This window comes from Ammospiza nelsoni, chromosome 12, assembly GCF_027579445.1.
Source record: "Ammospiza nelsoni isolate bAmmNel1 chromosome 12, bAmmNel1.pri, whole genome shotgun sequence".
Lineage (NCBI taxonomy): Eukaryota > Metazoa > Chordata > Aves > Passeriformes > Passerellidae > Ammospiza > Ammospiza nelsoni.
The window spans coordinates 6643883-6664147 of record NC_080644.1 but is presented as its reverse complement, the minus strand read 5'-3'; the positions used below and the strand labels follow the sequence as shown (position 1 = coordinate 6664147).

The 20265-nt window shown below is 59.3% G+C and overlaps 2 protein-coding genes across 2 annotated transcripts; one reads left to right on the top strand and one right to left on the bottom strand.

The window, feature by feature from the left end:
- The first annotated feature begins 1206 nt into the window (after window positions 1-1206).
- C12H20orf204 (chromosome 12 C20orf204 homolog) lies at window positions 1207-6784 on the top strand. Its single transcript, XM_059481116.1, has 5 exons — window positions 1207-1656; window positions 4610-4744; window positions 4976-5038; window positions 5131-5280; window positions 6140-6784. The coding sequence occupies exons 1-5, from the start codon at window positions 1207-1209 to the stop codon at window positions 6293-6295; spliced, it is 954 nt and encodes a 317-aa protein (XP_059337099.1). The 3' UTR covers window positions 6296-6784.
- Window positions 6785-12194: 5410 nt separating this feature from the next.
- Window positions 12195-13592, bottom strand: LOC132078788 (ammonium transporter Rh type B-like). Its single transcript, XM_059481115.1, has 2 exons — window positions 12528-13592; window positions 12195-12488 (listed from the first exon to the last, which is right to left on the bottom strand). The coding sequence occupies exons 1-2, from the start codon at window positions 13590-13592 to the stop codon at window positions 12195-12197; spliced, it is 1359 nt and encodes a 452-aa protein (XP_059337098.1).
- Window positions 13593-20265: the final 6673 nt, after the last annotated feature.

The window sequence follows — 20265 nt, the reverse complement described above, 5'->3', positions numbered from 1 at the left end:
AAAGGCTTTTGCTTGCAGGTTGGTCTGGAAGCAAAAGCCTTTGTTTCTTTGGGCTCATAATGGAAACTTGTGCATTCTCTGGAATAGCTGATGAAAGGGTGTAGCTCACGGATGTCCCATGGAATTGTAGTTTCCTAAAGGTGAGTGAGAGGCATTGGGAGTTGAGAAGCTCTTGCTTAGGGATTTTGTGCCATTGCTGGAAGAGAGGGGAAGAGTTTGGGAAGGGGAATGGAGATGATGTTCAAAGGAGAGGGTAGATATGGCAAGGGTTGGACAAGGATTCAAGACTGAGGCAGAAAGTGCAGGATGAAAACAAGTTTAAAAGTTTTCAATGTGTGCTGTCCTTCAGCCTCTTGTGCTCCCATGGGGGCTTTATCCTGCTTTTCTGGGCAAGGAATGTGGCATTCTGATTCCTGGTGTAGTGATGTGCTGGGGAAAGCTGGGTGCCTGTGGTGCATAAATCCCTCTGCCCAGTTAGTGGCTGCAGAATTGGGATGGGGAAGGGAAGTAGGAATTGCAGTGGTGTGGCTTTTCCTGCTGGCGAGATTCCTGACTTGTGTTGGGAGCATTTCCCTTGAGCCAGGTAACACAGGTGCAACCCACTGATGTCATCCCCATGCTACCCCTGCCCCTTGCTTAGGTGGCACTACCACATCTTGCAAGGGATTTCTGGGATGTGGAAGCTCCAGGGAAGGGGCCCTTTGCTGGGCACTGTGGCACCTCACAACATCAGGCTCCCTTGGCCACCTGGTCCCGGTACCTGCAGCTTCCCTTTCCTTTGGGCTGCATTCCTTAACTTGGAGATTATTTTTTTTTTTACTTAATAGGGACCATCAATCTTAGAGCCTTTTAATGTTTGTAGATGTCTTGGTGGTTTTTAAATGGATTATGGTACCCATGAATTTTAGCTATATATAGAGCTCAATAAAGAAGTTATATGGGTCCTGTCCCAGTGGAATGCTGCAGTGTGCTGTGGGTCCCACTTCCTGGGGAGGGACATTCTCACCAAGCTGAGCAGAGCTAGATTATTCACCATTTGTTCTATTTCTTACTCAATCACCCACATTCAGTTCCTCAGCGGAGCCTTATTTCAGTCAGTTCAGTTTTTCCCAAAATTGATACAAATTGAGTCAGGGCAAGTTCTGTGCCTGGGCTGGGGGTGAGGTACAAAATGCAGAGGGGAAGGAGGAGGAGAGAATTGGAAGCATGAGAACACTCCTCGTGTTGATATTGTGGGGGTCTCATCCTGGGCAGTCCCTTGGTGCCGTTGTCAATGTTCACCCTGAACGCAGAGTGAAAGAATCGCCCCACGCCAACAGAAATCGAAACTGCGGGGGTTTGCAGCCGAGCGTGCAGCTCCGGGCTGGGGACACGCGTGGGTTGGAACCCCCGGGTGGCTGCGAGCCGGGGCTGCTGCCCCGCCGGCCCCTCCGGCCCTTGGGACCGTGTGGCACCCCGGGCACGGCCGCTGCTCCTGCGGCCGGGGGGGCCGGGCGGGCTCCCGGGGCTGGGCCGGCGCCGGTGCCGTGTCCCGTCCCCCCCGCGGCCGCCGGGCCCGTCCCCTCCCCTCCCACCGTGGAGCCAAGTTCAAACCGCGGGCCCCGGCGCAGCGGGACGGGGCCGGACCGGGCTCCCCGGGACCCGCGGGGCTCCATGGTGAGTGCGCCGGGACACCCCTTGTCCCTGGCACCCCTCCTTGTCCCCTCCTCTTCTCCGGGACACCCCCTTATCCCCGGCACCCCCTTCCCCTTCTCCGGACACCCCTCCCTGGAGGCCTCTGACGGACCGGAGCTCTCCGCGCTGCCGGGATGGGCTCGGCTCGACCGGGCTGGGATTGCAGCACCCGCGGTGGGGCTGGGGACCTGTCGGGAGGTGACTGGTTCTTCTGGAATGGGGCTCGGACTGGTCGGAATGGGGCCAGAGCACTTGGGAAAGGAGCAGTTGGAATGGGGCTGGGCTGGGTCCAAGTGGGACTTTGTTCCATCGTGACCCCTCTAAGGATCTGAGCCTGGGGTCCGTGAGGAAGGGGCTGGGGTCTGCCCGGGGAAGCTGGTCCAGCTGGGATCAGGCTGCTGGGTCTGGGATGGGGCTGAGATCATCAACACCTCGATGGGGCTTGGATCTGGCTGGTCCTGAGGTAGAGAGGGTCTGTCCTTGGAGGGTCTGTCCCTGCCTTGGGGCTCTGGGAGGTGACAGAGTCCCTTTGGGTAGGAGGGACTTGGGGACAGAGTCTGGCTGGCTGGAAGGACCTGGTGGGGTTCCCAGGCTGGCAGCAGGAATTGCCCCTTGCTGCTTTGCTGGCAGGAGTGCCAGCAGGAGCTGCTCTATCAACAATGGTGATTCCCCTTATCTCCTCGTATTTGCTGGAGGATTAGAGTGAGGATGAGATTAGCCATGCCTGTCCTGCACCCGTGCTTCCCAAGGCTGCTCCTTCACTGCCAGCTCTGCCCTAGGAAGGGATGTGCCACCTGCCTGTAGCTTGCTGCTGTGGGATGGGGCTGAGGGCAGAAGGAATAACCCTGAATCAGCTGCTGAACTTGTTCTCCTCCATCCTGAAGGGAGCAGGATTTGCCACCTCAATCTCCCTGCACCCCTCTCTTCTCACTGCTGCTTTCCTGCTTTCCATGGTGGGGGGAAGCACCTACAGCACCTGCTGCCCTCCTGCCCTGGCTGTTCCCTGGACTACTCTGCACTTCCTTCTGGGCTGAGCACTGAGCCCAGCCTTGGCTCTCATGGAATGCTGGAAATGGTGTGCTTTCTCCTAAAACTGGCTCCCAGTTGTTTAATACACCACTTCAGGGAAGTAATTCCCCTTTTCTTGGTAAAATTGCACAGCCTTGCCTTCCTGGCAGAGGAGACCTCTGGAGACCAACCCTTAGACTTTGGTCAGAGTGTCCTTGTGGAAGCAGTGCTCTCCTTTGATTATACCCTCAGCTCTCTGCTTAATCACCTCTGGGGCAAGATCTCTCAGTGGTTTGCAGGGAGCAAAGCCAGCAGCACAAGGAGGCTTTTCCCTGCCCTTCCCAGCTCCCAAATAGAGCTCAGCACAGCTCTGCTGGAAGGTGTGTGGTGATTAGGGATGTTCAAGAGCCCAGTGGGGCTTCTACAGGTTATACCTGGGTTTGCTCCTCTCTTTGCATGTGCTCCAAGGTGACGGTTGTGTCCATGTGTTCCCAGAACTGTGCTGTGTTGAATTTTGCCTCATGTTGAGCCTCTATCACTCCCATTGAGCTGCAAGAGGATGGGAAAAGGTTTCCTCACCCTTTTGGAGCCAGGTCCAGCCCAGGATTGAGTAGGGAGCGCAGAGCAGGTGTGGATTTTACAAACAAAACCCCCCAGGCTCTCACCAAAGAGGACAGATGGAGTGTGCCTGGGCTTGGAATTCAGTGAGGGAAATTCTTCCTTCCGGCTTCTTGGAGCAGAAGGGCAAGTGCAGAGGTGCTGGGGAAGGCAGTGACCCCGGAGCTGAGGTGGGGAGCAGCAGGCAGAGCTGCAGGCAGAGCTGTGGCCCCTTCCCCCTCGCTTTGGCTGCAGCACAGGCGTTGCATAGTTGGAAGGAGCTGAGCTGCTTTCTGCCTGCCCAGACCTGACACCTGCAGCATGAGGGTTGTTTGGGAGGGGGTTGTGTTTGGGGGGGACTTTTCCTGAAAATATGAAATGATAGAAATGCCAGGATGGGGCCCCAGGGCTGTGCCCTTGCTCAGAATGTGGAGACGTGTTGAGCTGTTGGGTTCCTTTCCTGGAACAAATTCTGAGCTCCCCATCCTCACTCTGCTGCTGCTGGGCTGCTCAAATATCCCCAGTCCTGGTCACCTGAGCTTGTGCTGGCTTTTCTTCAAAGCTGTGGGTTCATCCCTGCCTCGCAGGGTCCATCCACCCCTCCCTGTGCCCCTGTGCCAGCTCAGGTGTCAGCCCTTGGGGTTCCCCGCTCTGCAGGGGCCAGCACACGGCTCTCGGAGGTTTGGAGCCAGGAGCTCAGAGGCAGCTGGGATGTGCTGGTGAGAGCTTGTGCTGCTTGTGGTGAGGGGCCCCAAGCCTGGGATGAGCCTGAGCTGCAAGGAAGCTGGAAAAAGCTGTATTACAGAGGTGTGGGAGCATCCCTTTGAAGGTGTTTGGATCTGTTTGAGCTGAGCTGTGGATATTGCTGGTGGGGACCAGGCAGCTCCTGCCTCCAGCTCCTCTCCAAGGAGCTCAGGTCTCTGCTCCCCTTGCGTTTTTTGGCACTTGAAGTTCTCTGGCCTTGAAATGGCACAAAGTGGGGATCATGCTGGGGCAGAGAGCTCAGGGATGAGCCCCACAGACTGACACAGGCCCCTGGCACAGCTCTGTGCCAAGAACCCTCCTGCTGGCATCAGAGAGAGCTCTGTGTGTGCCATGGGCAGCGCTGCTGGGCTGGGCTCAGGCTGGAGCAGTTTCCCAAGGGCTTTGCCCCAGGGGGAGATGGCTCATCTGGGAGGATGTTCTGTTCTCTGGGAGAGAAGACATTGAGACTCCTCCATCACATGTTGCATCTTCAGGTACAGGTCCCATGGAGCTTCTGCCTAGGGGTTGAAGGCAGAGCCCAGGACATCCCTTAATCCCCAGCTGACTGTGAGCCCTTCCCTGGCAGATTTTCCCGCGGGTGCTGTCCTGTGCTGTTCTGCTGCTCCTGCTGGTGGCCGTGCTGAGCAGAGGCAGGAGGTGCAGCATCGCCAGGATCCTGCGGCAGTACCGTGCCGTCATCTTCCATGAGCTCCAGAACCTGGTGAGCCGAGCAGGGCTCGCTCTGCCTGGGGCCAGCCCTGGCCTGGGGGTGCTGCTGGGCTGGATGCAGCCCTGAGGAGGGAACCTCAATGTGGAGCTGGCTGCTTTGCCAGCAGGGTTGGGGTTTGTTGTTTAAACGGGGGATTGTGGTTGTGTTTAAATGGGGGATCCTTGCTCCAGGTGGCAGGCACTGATCTGTGAGCTGCTGGATGTTTTTGCTCTATTTCTGCAGAGGAACCTGACTGGGTCAGTGTACAGGAGCGGGAGGGCTGGGCCCGCTTGTCGTTCAGACAAGGTGAGCACAGAGACACCTGGGGCTGGGGCATGGCTGGGCTGAGCCCCCAGGGAGCCATGGAGCCTCCCTCCCTGCCCTGTGCTTCCCTGCAGGACCAGAGGATCCTGCTGTCCATCTACAACATCAGCATGTCCCTGCGGGAGGCGGGGGACACCCTGCAGGGCCCCGAGGAGCTGGTGGTCTGGAGGGTGGCCAGGAACACCCACACTGTGCTCCGGGAGAACTGCAGGAGAATCAGCAAGGTAGGAGGCCCTCTGCTTCCCAGCCATGGCAGTGGCTCCCAGTCCCCAGGGCTGTGGGCAGAGCTTGCCTTGTTTGTGCTCTCCTGGCTGCCCGTGAGGAGCCTCCAGGCTCTGCCTGCTTCACTCTGGGAGCTGGGGAATGCTGATGGCGCATCCACCCCTGGGAGCTTCAGAATAGCCAGGGGAGGGAGGTTCAATTGTGGCAGTGTGGACCAGGCTGGTGGGGTTTTACCACGGGCTCCCAAGTGGGTTTTTCCACATGTGCCACGATGCCATGGCTGAGGGGAACACAGGGCCTTTGTCCTGGTGGGATTTCTCACCCTGTGGGTGCATTCACCCTGTCCTGCTCTTGCTCCTGAGTGCTCATAGGCAAGAATTGGGATTTCTCCCCTGTGGGCTGGTCTGGGTTCCTCTGGCATCTCTGAGGGTCTGCTGGGCAATCCCCATTCAGGAGATCCCTATGGCAGCACCAGCAGTTCATCAGCCAGCAGGGAAAACCAAGGGCGGTGGATGCCAACTCCCAGCTCTGCCTGACCCTGGCACAGGGCTGGGACTGCCCTCCCTGCCACTGCCAGGGACATTGGCTGGAGACAGCCTTGCCTGGGGTCTGCTGGTGTGGATGGAGCTGCTGCTGCTCTGGAGATCTGCTCTGGTGTCCGTGGGTGTGCTGTGGGGTGTACACTGCCAGCTCAGACAGGGACAGCCACCTTTGGGGGGATCTTGGGGACCTGACACCATGACCATAGGCAGTTTGACCACCTCAGCCATGTGTGTGGCGCCTTTTGTCCCCTGACTAATATCTCTGTGATGCGGGGGGGGGGGGGGGTTTCTGTCCCCTCCCCGGGCGCACGGACCGCAGAGCCCCGCGCACCCCGGCCCGGCCCCGCGGCGGCAGCCGGCCCGCAGGAGGCAGCAGCGGCTGCGGGACCTCGGCAGGAAGGCGGAGAGGCTGCAGACCTGCTGGGAGAAGCTCAACGCCCTGCACGCTCCCCGCCAAACCTCCTGGGACTCGTAGGAACGGCCTGGCCTCCCACCGGGGGATGGATGCGCTGCTCCAGCCCCGGGGCTGGTTTGGGAAGCTGGGACAGACTCAGCCCTGAGGGCTGGATTCATCCTCCTGCTCCAAGCCGTGCCCAGGCACCCGATCCACCACTCCTGGCTGGGGCTGGCAGGTTGGGCTGCTGTGGGATGGCTGTGGCAGACTCCTGGAGCACTAGAAACACTGGGGAGAAGAAGGGAAAGAACCAAAAGGAGAAGGTGAGGTGCGGATTCTCAGCTGCTCCCGACCCTGCAGCACCTGCTGCTCTCTTGAGGACAATGGATGTGTTTTGGGGCAGGAAGAGGACATGTGGGGCCATGGCTCTGCTCTGGGGGCTCTGCTGGAGCTGAGGCCACAGTGATCTGCAAGGCTCTGAGGTTACCAGGGCTGTGCATGGGGACAGTGTCCCTGAGGCACTGCTGGGGTGTGCAGAGCAGCCGGGCACCCTCAGTGGGCAGGGAAATAAAGGTGCATCACTGGGGAAGCCTGGGGGGTTCTGATACCCAAAAATGCCAGGCAGTGAGGGGGCTTGAGGGCAAGGCTGAGCCTCGGTGACAGGCAGCACTGTGGAGGGAACTGAGTGCTTGGCACTGTGGGTGCCCCAGCAGGGAGGGATGGTGGGGTGTGGGGTGAAGGGCATCCTCCTTTGTCACTCTGCTCTGCCAGCAGCCTGCCTGTGGCCTCCACTGCATTGTTGGGCAGCAAACAGCCTCTGGGAAGCCAGAAATAAAACCTCTCCTTCCCTGGAAGTGCTTTGGATGCTTCATCTGGTGATCCAGGGGCTCTTATGCTGTGGATGGAGCTGGCACAGTGTTGGCTCTGGCCATGGAAGCCCAGGCAGAAGCCCACAGCAGGGGAGGGCACCGTGACCTCCTGCCTCTGCTCACTCTATCTGCATCCCTGGGATGGGGCAATGGAAACAACGAACTGCTTTTTTGTAAGGACATTTCCTCTGGAGCAACAGCCTGGAGGGTCTGCCTCAGTTTCCCCACCCCAGCGTGCCCGTGCCTCAGTTTCCCCGGCCCCGGTGTGCCCGTGCCTCAGTTTCCCCAGCCCGTCTCGGCCGTGTGCTGCTGTCCCCGCCCCGAGGGGCTGCGGAGGACACGAGATGGCAGCAGCGGGCTGTGTGTGCTGAGCAGAGCCGGGCACTGCCCACGCCGGCTGTTCCCACGGCCACGCCAGCATCGCCGGCCCCCGTCCCCACCGAGCCCGGGCCGGACAGGGCCGTGCCAGGGGTTCACTGAGCGCTGCAGGGAGTGGGGTACCCCCCATGCCCCGGGGGAGGTGGGGGGAAGCTTTCCCTAGGCGTTTCTGGGGGTTCAAACTAGGAAGGGGGGATTCGGGAAGGGAAAGGCAAGGGGTGCTCAGGGGTCCTTGCCCACCCCCTGCAATTCCCTCTGGAAATTGGGCTGGGAGGAGCTGGAAGGGCTCCATGAGCAGGGGTGGGTGGGTGAGAGCCCTCCCTGCCCTGGGCACAGCAGAGTCTCTGGGGTGTACAGGGTGCAGGCAGGATGGCTGGATTTGATGGGGCAGGACAAGGACCCTGGTTTGGGGTCAGAGCAGGGGGTGCAGCCTGAGAATGGTGATCTTGTGGGTCCCTGAAGATGCTGTGTGCCTGGCACGGGGCAGGCTGGCACCAGGGGCCATCCAGGGAGCCACAGCTCAGCTCATCCCAATGCCAGAGCCCTCCTGGAGCCGTGCTCCTCCCCGGCTGGCCCCATAATGCCTGCGCTCCTTCCTCTCAGCTCCATCCTCCTCCTCCTCGGGAGCCGGTGCTGCCCTTTCTGCTCCCCCCCCCACAGGAGGTTTGGCACTGGTTCAGTTCCTAGGGTTTTTTTCTTATTCCTTCTCCCTTATCCCAACCAGGGTCCCTCCACAAACCACCAGCATCCCAAAATAGCCCTACTGACATTGGATATCCCATGGATGAGGCTGGGGGCCACGGCAGGACCTGACAGCTCAGGCACCAACAGCATGGGGACACTGGCTTGGGACAGGGTGACTCCCAGCCTTTCTCTTTATCAAGGCTGGAGCAAAGTCCCCCCTTCAGTGACCTGTCAGCACCTTCCCAGATAAACCAGAGCAAAAACCACTTCCCTTTACTGCCCCTTCCCTCACAGGCAGCTGCTGCTGGGAGCCTGGTGTGGCAGTGGGAATGAGTGCATGGAAAGGAAGGAAAGAGTGAAGGAAGAAGCAACAGGGAGGGAGGGGGAAAAACGAGGTCGTTGTGATGGTGGAATCACAGCAAAAACAGCCGGAAAAAGGAAACAGGCCCTGAAAAGTCAAATAAAAATAGCAGCGAGGCGAACCCAAGTGTGCAGCACATGGGAGTGAGCGCATTTCCTTCGAGGGCAGCTCTGTGTGCTCCCAGTGGCTCTGGGGGGGCCGCTCTCATGTGCCTCCAGCCGCTGCCACAGCCCCCCAGTCCCCCCGTGCTGTGCCAGGCACTTGGCAGCAGCTCAGGGCCTAGCCAGCCCCTGCCTCACCCGGGGTCCCTGTGTGCCCCTGTGTGCCCTCAGGGATGTGGCAGGGGCTGCGCAGGGTGCTGGAGCCGAGGGCACTCAGGGCCTGGGGGCTCCTGGCCGTGCCCACAGCCCTGCCCTGCGCCCTGTGCCCGGCTCACTCTGCCAGCTGCATCCGAGCGCTGTGTGCGCAGCACAGCCCCGGCTTCCTCCCCTCCCTGCCTGTTTTGCAATCACAGCAGGGTCCCCTGGGAGATGGGGCTTGGTGGAGTGGCTGCGGGGACGGGGATGGGGGCGAGCATGGGGGCTGGTGCTCCCTGCCAGGACCACTGGGCTGCATCCCAACCCAGCTCAGGGCTAAGCTCAGAGGCAGCAGCAGAGCCCAGTGAGGGGGGCACTGCTCTGGGGCACTGCTCTGGGGGAGCTGAGTGGGGCACCGTGCCCTGGGCCCATACAGGGGTGCAATGCCCAGCTGCTGTGCTGTGGGTCCACACCAGGGTACCGTGCCCAGGAGCTGTGCATGGGGCACACTGGGGGAGCATGCCTGGGCCAGAGGGGCTGCTGTGGTTCCACAGAGGCACATTTCAGCCCTCCTCACCACCACTGTCCCACCAAAACGCAGCTGTCCCCAGGCCGTCACCATCTTGGGGTGCCAGCAGCCCCTCTTGGCTCTGGGGGCCCTTGCCCACATAAACCCTCTGCTTCAATGCTCAGTCCCTCTGCAGCAGGGCTGGGGGCCCAGCCCCTGGCAGCCCTGGCACACGCAGGCTGTGTCTGATGATGGAGCAGAGCAGCGTTTTGTTCTCTCCCATCTCCCTGCAGCTTCGTGAAGCTGCTGAAAGCCCAGATTTACAGTGTGATAAATGCTGGAGGCTCTGCAAAATATCTGACTGCTCCATCCTTTGGAGAGAGGCTGGTTTGGAGGAGCGGGGAGCTCTGGGCAGCACACCCAGAGGCAGAGCAGCACAGTGGGTCTCAGGGAGGAGGGATGGCCGGGACCGATGGAGCCGTGTCGTGACCCAGGTGGGTCCTGGCCGTGGGTCACCGGGTGCCTAAGCCTCTGTGGGCAGTGGGAAAGCGCTGACCCCCCCCTCCCCCCATCATTTCTTGGGCCTCTTGCTGGTTTTTGGAGCATCTGCCGACCAGATTGTGCCGCGGCGTGCCGGGGTGCCCGTGCCAGGACATGCCAGCCGGGAGGCGGGGTGTGCCCGGCCCGGCTCCGGGTGTGTTCCCCTCGCTGCTCGCTCCCCCGCTGGCTGCCGCGGGCTGCTCGGCGGGAGCTGCGGCCTCATCCTCGCCGGGAAGGGCCGGGAGATGCTGGAAAGCTGCTGCTCCGCTGTCCCCGACAGCAAGAGAGGTTCACAGCCTCGGGGCGTGTGGGTGTGAGTGGGTGCTGGGTGTGTGTGCACATGTGTGGGTGTGCGCATGTGTGTGCACAGATGTGTGCATGCATGTGTGTGTGTGCATCACATGCAGGTGTGAGCATGTGTGTGTGTGTACATGTGTGTGGGTTCATGTGTGTCTGTGTATCACATGCAAGTGTGTGCATGTGTGTGTGTGCACAAATGTGTGTGTATATGTGTGTGTGCATCACATGCAGGTGTGTACACGTGTGTGCGTACACATATGAGTGTACATGTGTGTGTGTGTGCCTGTGTGCTCGTGCATCACATGCAGGTGTGTGCATGTGTGTCTGGGCACAGGCCTGGGCTGCTGTGAGTGTTGTGAGTGCAGGGCTGTGCACACACGTGTGTGTGATTACAGGTGTGTAAACGCCTGTGCATGTGGCTCCCCTCCACCTCCCCGAACGGGTGTCTGAGCCCCGGTGCCGCTGTCCCCGTGTCCCTCTTCCCGTGCCGTCGGAGCTGCCATCTGACCCGGCAGGCCCCGACACGGGGCAGCCTGGGCTGCGGGGCTCTCACGGGGCCTGGTGCTGCCCATTAGGCCCCGGTGGGATCGCGGCTCCCCGGTCCCGGCGGCTCTCAGCACCCAGCGGGATCCAGGCATTGATGGGCAGGGCCGGTCCCCGCTCCGATGGCTCCGCTGTCATGGGGCACATCCCCACCGAGCTGCCAAGAAGATGAGGGGCTTCTGGGGCTCGTTTGGGGAAGGGGGAATGGAGCTGCCTCCCGCCCCCAAGGCCCCTGGCCCCAGCGCTCAGCCCGCAGCATCCTGCGCCGGGGCCCATTGTTCGGCCGCGCCGGGCTGCGGGGCAGGATTTCTTTGTCAGAGCTCGGCAATATTTTATTCTAACAATTAACCAAACACGCCCGGCCCCCCAGGCCTGTTTGTGATTATTGGAGGACGAATTCCCCAGCCTCTCTCCCTCTTGGTGTTGGCTCCGCCTGGGGCTGCACCGGATCCAGCCCCTCTCCCACCCGCCCGGGGTTGGGGACCCCCAACCTCGCCGGCAGCCCCCCAGTCCTGCCCCAGCGCTGGGGGCTCCGTGGCCTCGACCCCCTCGGGAGCACGGCCCGCATTGTCTCGGCAGGGATCGGAGGGGGCGCAGGGGCAGCGGTGATTCACGGCGGGGGGATGTGAATCACAGCCCTCGCTCCCCGGGCAGGATGCGGCCCCGCGCTCCCAGCTTGCCGCATGCCAGCCATGGACCGCAGCCTTTGTCCTCCGCAGGGTGGAAGGGGCTCGCTGCCCGTGCTGGGATGGGATGGGGCCGCTGCTCTTCCTGGGATGCTGGCGTAGCTTTCCCAGCTCCAGCTTCGGGGTGGGATGAGGGTGCTGCGGGCTGCGGGAGCCTCCTGCATCCTGGCTCTCTTTCCGAGGCTCCTCGCCGTGCTTGGGCCGCGTCCTCATTACCGCACCAGTGGTAAAAAGGGTTGACGCTTCCCTTTGCAAACTCTCCTGGAGGGTGAATTGCCCAGCTCAGGTTATCAGATCCCTGTAAAGTCCTTTGCTTGGGGCCATCTCCCTGCTGCTGCAGTTCCACATTCCGGGCAGTGGACGCTGAGTTCCTTTCCTGTAGCTGTGGCCTGAGCTGGCAGCCTCCTCCAGGTGCTGCCCGTCGTGGGCAGGGGAATCTGCAGCTGAGGGTCGGGGTGAGCACTGAGGGTGATGCCGCTCGCTGGGAGTGAAGCAGCCGAGGCCAGTGCCCTGGAGAGTGGCTGTCTGGGCTCCTTGGGGGCTATTGACCATCCTGGGAGAGACAATCCTGAGCAGGTCGCTTCTCTGGCTGCTGCTGGGAGTGAATGGACGCTGGGAGCCACTGGGACACGGGAGGGGGATTGCAGCTGCAGGGTAGGAGGACAGAGAGGCGATCTGTGCTGCGGTGCTGACCCAGCTGTGCCGGCATCCTCCACAGCTGGCTCCAGGCATGGGGCAGGAGGGAGAGCAGGCAGGAGATAGATCCTGCCGGTAACATTCTCTGGCCCTCGCTGCTGCTGCACTCACACCACTGCCTAAACTTGCTCCTTCAGAGCCAGGGCTCCTTCCTCAGCGCTGCAGTCTGGCCCCGGGCTCTCAGCCTGATCGTGGATCTTAAAATACAGCGAATCCTCGAAGCAGAGGCGCTCGGGCGGCCGGGCCAGGCAGGGCAGCCGGAGGGCGCTCCCGGTGAGCAGCCCGGCCAGCAGCGAGGCAGCCACGGCCACGGCCAGCCCTGCCGCCTGGCACAGCGCCTGCCCGCCCGCCCCTCGGGACCCCCACTGCCCCTCCAGCACCGCCTCGCTGGCATTGCCCCCAGCGGGGGACAGCTGAGAGGGATGGGACCCGGCAGTGTCCTTGGGTGCCACCAGCACGGCCACGACGCTGGCTGCGGCACCGAGGATGCCGGGCAAGCCGTGCAGGTTGTGGATGCCGCACTGGTCGTGGAGCGTGAGTTTCCTCGCCAGGAGCGGGGTGAGGAACCTGAAGCCGAGGACACACAGCACGGCCGAGAGGCTGCCCAGGGCCAGGGCGGCCGCGGGGGGCACGGGCATTTCGGCCAGCACGCCGATGGCCACCCCGCCGGCCAGGCTGCCGTTCTGCAGGTGGCCGGGTCTGAGCTTGCCGTCCCTGTCCAGCAGGCTGGAGGCCACCATGGTGGTTATGGCACTGGCACTCATGGCCAGGAGGGTGTTTAGGATGGCACGGTGCTGGGCATCGCCCGGCTGGCAGAGGACAGCCACGAAGCTGGGCCAGAAAACCCAGAGGATGAGTGTCCCCACCACGGACATGAGGTCAGAGCTGGTTGTTGGGGTCTCCTTGGGGTGCAGTGGCTGCTGTGTTGCCCTGAACAGAGCCTTGGACACGCCAAGGCCAAAATAGCAGGAGAAGATGTGGATGGTGATGGTGCCACCCACATCCTGAACGCCCAGGCAGGTGACAATGACCCACTCGCTGGCCAGGTACAGGGGGATCTCACAGGTGGCCATGACGAGCAGTTGGCAGGGGCTGGCCCTCCCCAGGATGGCCCCCACAGAGATGAGCACTGTCACAGCAGCGAACACAGACAGGAGGAGTTTGTGCAGGTCCAGGTGGATCTGGCCGTGGTGGAAGTGGTGCAGCAGGCCCTGCAGCACCAGCGCCCACTGCATGGAGAAGTTGAGCAGGAGGAAGTTGTGGGTGAGGGCGCTGAGCCCGTAGCGGGGCAGGAAGGTCAGCAGGAGTCCCAGCCCCACCACCAGCATCACCTGGATGTCCTGGAAGAAGGGGAAGGTGCTGTAGACCTGGTTGGCCACCAAGCTGGTATCCTCCGCCTGCGCTGAGGGCTCATCATAGGTGACGAAGAGGGCAAAGAAGAGGAGCAGGGCACCCTGGAACAGCCCCAGGAAGAGGGGCAGGAGGCGACGGGGATAGGTGGAGGGTGGCACAACCATCCTGGAGTGGACAGGAGGGGATGGTGGAGGGTGGTCAGCACTGGGGTGAGATGACAGCCCAGCAGTGCTTCTGGTGTGAGATCCACTTGCTCCTACATCAAGGGTTTTATGGCCATGGCTAATTATTAACCAAAGATCTGAGTTTATGTTCCAGAAGAGGAGGGGTTTGTCCCTCCCTTCTTTAAACACAACACCCATAAAATAACCACATGTTCGTGTTTGGCTGCCATAAAAGTGGACATGAGGGGCATTATGATTTTGAAGGGAAACAAGAAAAACCTGTGGTGGTGCAGATGAGGGAGAAGGAGTTTGGTGAGGAGCTGACCAGGGATGGGGGTACCATGGCACTCACCCCCATTGAACTTATCCCCATCCAGGAATGGAGACCTCCCTGCTGCAGCCCTGGAGTGGTGCTGGCAGCTCAGACAATGCCAGCTCCCGCTTTGGCTCTGTCACGTTCCACTCCAGGTTGGCTCCTGCACCTCATTCTGCAGGATGATGCACATTTTCCTTATCCACCACCTGGATTTTGCAAAGCCCCGTAAAGCCCCAAAGCCAGGGCTGAAAAGATCGTTTTCTCCCAGGTTTGCATTGGCTTAAATGGCTGGATATTCATTAACAATTAGCGCGCGAGAAAAACAAAGCCCAGAGCAGCCAAGCAGCTACCCCGAAGTTTCTGGGTTGCTTCTTAGTGTGACATTTTGCCAGTGAATGTCTGGAAAAAAAGAAATTAAAAAAAAAATATATGAGAACCACAAGAACAAAAGGCAGAAGGGTTGGTAAATATTTGTTCCAGAGAGGAGATATTTTTGTGCTGTCCCTGATCTCAACACCCCTGCCGCGGGCGCTGGCTCCGCGCCGCTCTTCGTCATTGTTACTGGAGGATGAGGCAGGCGAGGGCGCAAAATGGGAAACAATTGTTGAATAATCTGCACGAGGCTCCTCTGCCAAACCCTCCCCGGCCATTTTTCAACCCAAAGATGCTGGAAATGGGGGCAACAGAGAGGAGGAGGTGGTGCTTTGAAGGCAGTGCCTTTGACGGGTGAGATGGGGCTCTGTTGTGCCCAAGCCGTGGCCAACAGCAACAGAGGGGTGGTGGGAGCTCTGGGTGTTTTGGGATGGGAGTTGGGATGCTTTGTGTGCCCCTAACACATCCCTGCTGCATGGCTGGAGGTGCTAACAGCAGTGGATGCTCCCATGGGGATCCCTCACCCAAGGAAATGTGGGGCTATTACAGCGACCTGAGTGGGTCGCTGGGGATGGTGAGAGAGAGACGGGAATTTTGTTTCTTGATTAGAAGGCTGGATTTATTGATATATCATATATAATACATTATGACTATACTAAATAGAATAAAGAGAGAAATTTGCTGAGGCTGCTAGGCTAAGAATAGAAATAAAGAATCTCTAACAAAGTTGTGCCTAAGGACTCTGTCCCTAGCATGTTCTTTGTGATTGGCTCTTAATTATAAACATGGGAACATGAACTAATCACTAATCAAAATAGGTGCATTTTATCGCATTCTACAGCAGCAGATAACAATTGTTTACATTCTCTTCTGAGGCTCCTGCCTTCCAGAAGTGCAGAAATCTGAAAGAAAGGATTTCTGTAAAAAAATGTCTGCGACATGGGGCTGAGGTCTTCGTGGTGCCATTCGGATCTTTGCTGTCCCTGAGGTGGCTGGGTTGGGATGGGATGGGATGGGATGGGATGGGATGGGATGGGATGGGATGGGATGGGATGGGATGGGATTCTCCCATTGCTCCTGCCTCTGCCTGCACAGGGGCACAGCCTGACCCAGCTCCCATGGCTGCTGCCAGCTGCCAGCTCCACCAGTCAGGGCATGAAAGACAAAGGGTGCAGGAAAAGCCAGCCCTGGTTGCTGGTATACAAAAGTCAAACAAAGGGGATTTCAGCCCCCAACGCCTCACCTGTGTCCCTTTACACATCACACCAGCCCATCAAGGAGATTTTCAAGGAGCCTGCCTGGTACAGTGAAACCTCTTTGGTTCACTGTGGGTGAGATACAAGCCCAGGGAGATGCTTGGAGCAGGTTGTGCTCCTGTGATGGAGGAGCTGGGCTGCTCTCACAGAGCTGAGGAAGAATTTTGGCTCTGGCTCAGCAGGGGTTGGGCTCTCTCACTGTGGCTAGAGGTGGGTACTGCCCTCTTGCTCCTCTCCTGCTCCCCACAGCATCTCAGCCTTCCTCTTCCTGCTTTGCAGTTTTTTAAAGGTGTGGTTAAATCAAATGCTAAAAGGAAAAGCTTTGATCAGGTCTTTTATGAAACACAGTGCTTGAAATACTCCAAGGTTATGGCTCAGTGCCTCCTGCAAGGAGGAGGAGGAAGATGCCAGAGGGATGCATGCTTCTGGAGCATCCCAGCACTGCCAGATCTGCTGGAGGGGACAAAGAGCACATTGGGAAGTTTGGGATGTAAATGCTCTCGTGGATCTGGCCATCATCTCTGGCAAGGAACAGAGGCACAGGGCACCAGGATGTCGGGGTCCCTCCCTGGACTCTGCCAGGTCAGGAGATGCTGGGGACACAAGGGAAGCTCCTGTGAAGGGACTCAGTGCTTGGGGAGAGGGTGCTTGGGGAATTGCAGGGTCTACAGGATGTCCTTGGACACACAATCTTTTTCCACTTGGAAATCTTGCTCTGACAGGACTTGGGAATTTGGGATGTTTCTCTGGGCTTCTGGGATCCACTGTGACCCACAGCACCTCACATCCCCACCAGCAGCACCTTCAGCTCTGCCACATCCACAGGGCCAACAAACACCACATTCCTTTGATGAGCTGTTGGGTACCACAGTCCCCTTCCCTTGGGAAAAGGCCATCCTGTGAGCCTTTTCACTTCCCAAACCAGATGAGGCACAAAAAGCAGTGATGCCTGAGTACTCCCTGGACCAAAGACCCCACAGCTGAGAAGGGGGAAACCCTGCTAGGTTGCAGATTAAAAAATAACCTTTATGGCACCCATAAAAGAAGGTCAGAATTCCAAGAGGTCGCTGGGAAGGTGAAAGTCTCCCCCAAGCCCTGGAGCACCCCTGAGGGCAGCGAATGATTAACCCCACAGTGCAGGGTGCACCGCTGGGATGCCACGGTCCCTGTGGGGAGAAGGTCCAATCCCTCCAGTAACATTTTCAGGCACACCAAGTTTTCTCTTGGCACCGAAGGACGAGGGATGGAGGAAGCATCTGGCGAGGGCCTGGGCAGCAGGGAGGGAGGGGAGCATTGAATTCCACCCCCCACATCCCCCTTTCACTGGGGGGGGGGCAGTTGTTTTATGGCAGGAGGATTGGGGAACCATTTTAGCAGGATCCACGCTGGGACTGCTGGAGGAGTTCCCCGCTGAGGGCTGGATACAAAGAAAAGCTGAATTAACCGAGGGTCATATAAGGCAACAGGATCTGACAGATCTGAGCCAATATATGCTGGCAGCAGCCAGTCCATGGCACTGTGAGAAACACTCCTGCAAATTTAACAAATCCCCATGGTCTAGAAAGTCATGTACAAGAAATTACTAATGAAGGGATCTAGTCATATCTGGATTTCCAGACGTTGGTCATGCTCCCACCGCGTTCTGCAGGCCATATAAGTCCATGGATCTGAATCCCGGGTGCAGGAGCCCGGCAGGGTTGTTACGATCGTCCTGCCTGACCTCCTGCGTCAGACGAGGGCTCCCTCCCGGCCAGGAGGGGACACCGGGCGGTGGCAGCCGGATCCTGCCCCTGTGCCGGGCTGGGGATGGATGCAGAGAGAAGCCTGACGGGGAGCAAGGCTTGGGAATGCTGCAGTGCCAGCAGAGGGGCTCCCATCACACTGCGGTGATGCGCTGGCATCCAGGTGCCAGCTCCAAACTCATCCCTGCAGGGATGGGAGGAAACTGCTGACAACACCCCGGCCTGGGCATCACTCTTTAACCCCAGCTCCCTCCAGCCTGGAGCACCCCAAAATTCCCTGTTCCGTATAGATCCTGTCACAAAGCTGGGCTACCTGCGCAGCTCCGACTCTGTTCCATCCCCTCCGTGGCTCCTACAGCACCCACCCTCCTGCTGCCTTAACCGGGAATGCTTTGGGAGCTCCGGGCCAGCTGTGACCCCGGTCACAGGGGCGGGCAGGGGGCCAGCCCCCTCCTCGCCAGCCCCTCGCAGCCGGGTCCTGCCGGGTGGGGGGGACACAGAGCCCCACAGACGTCACCCCGGCATCACGCGGACCGAGTGGCCTTCTCCATCTTGTTAGCACATTGTGTAACACAACATGTGGAGGCGCTGGGACCGCACACGCATGCACTCCCCGACAGCCCAACCGGGGGGAAAAGAGGGAGGGGAAAACAAAAAAAAAAAAAAAAAGAAAAAAAAAAAGAAAAAAAAAAAAGAAAAACCCAAGTAAAAAAAAAAAAAAAAAAGGAAGCAATTTAAGCTTTGAATCTTTCTCTTTAAAATGTTCTCATGGCTTCATTAGAATTTGCAGCCACAGAGGCTTTGAAGAACATGGTATAAGGAGTGAAACATCTGGAAAAATTAGGATTAATGAAAACATAATTCCCAAGACTAAAGGAAAGATTAATCCTGCGTTACCACTTGTGTGTTCCACAGCTTTTCCCCAGCTCATAACACTGAACTTATTAAATCACCCTGAGCTGAGTTTTCCTTTTCTCTCTCCCTCCCCTATGGAGCCCAATGGAAGCAGCTGATGCCAAATGTGAGGATAACCAAGCGTGCTGGCCAGGGCTGGTGTGAGCACACCCAGCCCTGTGCCCAGGTGGGCACCTCCTGCCCAGCACACCTGGGGGGTCCCTGGGTGCTGGGGGGGTCCAGTGGGCTTTGGGGTGCTCTGTTCTGGGCTGGTGGGTGCTGTACCCCACTGGGGCTGCACCTGCTCCTGCCTGGGCAGGGGGGGCACTGACCAGCTCATGGGATGGGGGTGCTGGGGAATTAGAGAGAAATTAATGACCCCCCCCTCTCTGCTGCTGGATGCTTGCCAGGGTCAGACTGAGGTGCTGGTGTCACTGGGTGGCATTTCTGTGAAAGCAAGGGCAGCCCTGGTGATGTGCCATGCTGTGCCATGCTGTGCCATGCTGTGCCACACTGTACTGTGCTACCCTGTGCCATGCTTGCCGTGCCACACCACTCCATACTGTGCTGTCATACCATACCGAGCTGTGCCACACCATTCCATGCCGTTCCATTCCATGCTGTGCCACTCCATGCTGTGCCATCCCATGCTGTCCCATGCCATGCCATACTTTAGCATCACCCCTGCTCCAGGATCCAGGCTGTGACCAGGGGGTTGGCACACACCAGCCCTGTGCCAGCTGGCAGTGTCCAGCTTTGCCACCCTGGTGCTGGAGGGTATTTGGGGGTCACATTGGCTGTGCCAGCCCTGTTCAGAGCTGGCACAGAGCTGCCCTGGGCTCTTGGGCAGCTCTGAGGAACCCTCTGGGGAAGGTGTGGGGTGACAGACCCCTTGTCCCTGTAAAATCCTGCAGCAATTCCTTTGCCACCAGCAAGTACCACGGTGGGTGCCAGCACCGGTTTGGGGGTCACATCAGAGGTTTGTCCCTGCAGCTTTGTCACCTCAGGCTCTGCTCTGCACAAATGGCCCAGAGTGTGTCCCTCCCCACACCCAGGTGCTTCCTGGGAGGAAGGAAAACAAGGAGAGCTCACTCCGTTGTGTCTCCATCCATCGGGCCCCGGGCACAGGGGGGCCCGGCAGTGCCAGCCCCACACCTGGGCTGGCTCTGCCGATCAGCCCCGCAGCGATCCCGGCAGATGTTGGAGCCTGCAGGGGTCGGGATGCTCCGGGGGATGGGGACAGAGAGCAGCGCCCGTTCCGCGATCTCTGCTGGGGTCTGGGTGGGCTCTTGCCTGCTGGGTGCTCCCCACGGTGTCAGGGTGAGAGAACCAGATGTTTTCTGCATCCCCTCCTTGCCTTCCTCCCCGGGTTATGCCAGGACTGCATCTGGAGGGGCCCAAGGTGTGTTTGACCCCTGCACGGGAGAACAGGGCTCATTTGCCCAGGCCTGGTGGAAAAAGCTGCTGTGCCCCACACACGGGGTGAAGGAGGCGGCAGCGTGCCCAGGCCACTCCCCGACAGGGGGAGGCTCCCTAGGGGCTCCAGGGGACCCCTCTCTCCCTCCTTCCCACGCTGCTGTCCCTCTCAGCTCCAGCTTGTTTTCCAGAGAGGAAACCGGCAACCTTGCTATTATATTTTTTTTTTCGATATTTTTTTTTTCTATTTTCCTTTTTCTCGCGGTGTGAGCGGCGGGGCCCAGCTGGGGGCAGCGGTGCCGGTGCCGGCGGGGCGGCGCGGGAGGTGCCCGCAGCCCGCCCGGGGGGGACAGAGCCGGCCGAGCTCGGGGCCGCATTGTGCGAGCGAGGAGGAGATGGATGAAGGTCACATCCTGCCACTCTTCCGATGCCCGGCACCAGGAAAAAGCTGCGCTTTGTAAATATAAAAATAAACAACAAACTCTTCCCCCCATTTACCACCTTCTCCCCCCACCCCCGCCCCGAAGAAAACAACAACAGCCCCCGCGGTACCGCAGCCACCTGCTCGGGGAAGTGATTTTTCATACAGGCAGGAAACGGGGGTCTAATTAAATCTGGGGTCAAGAACATAAAGGGAGAACGAAGTTTATTTAGGAGTCCTCGAGGAGGGCGGGAGG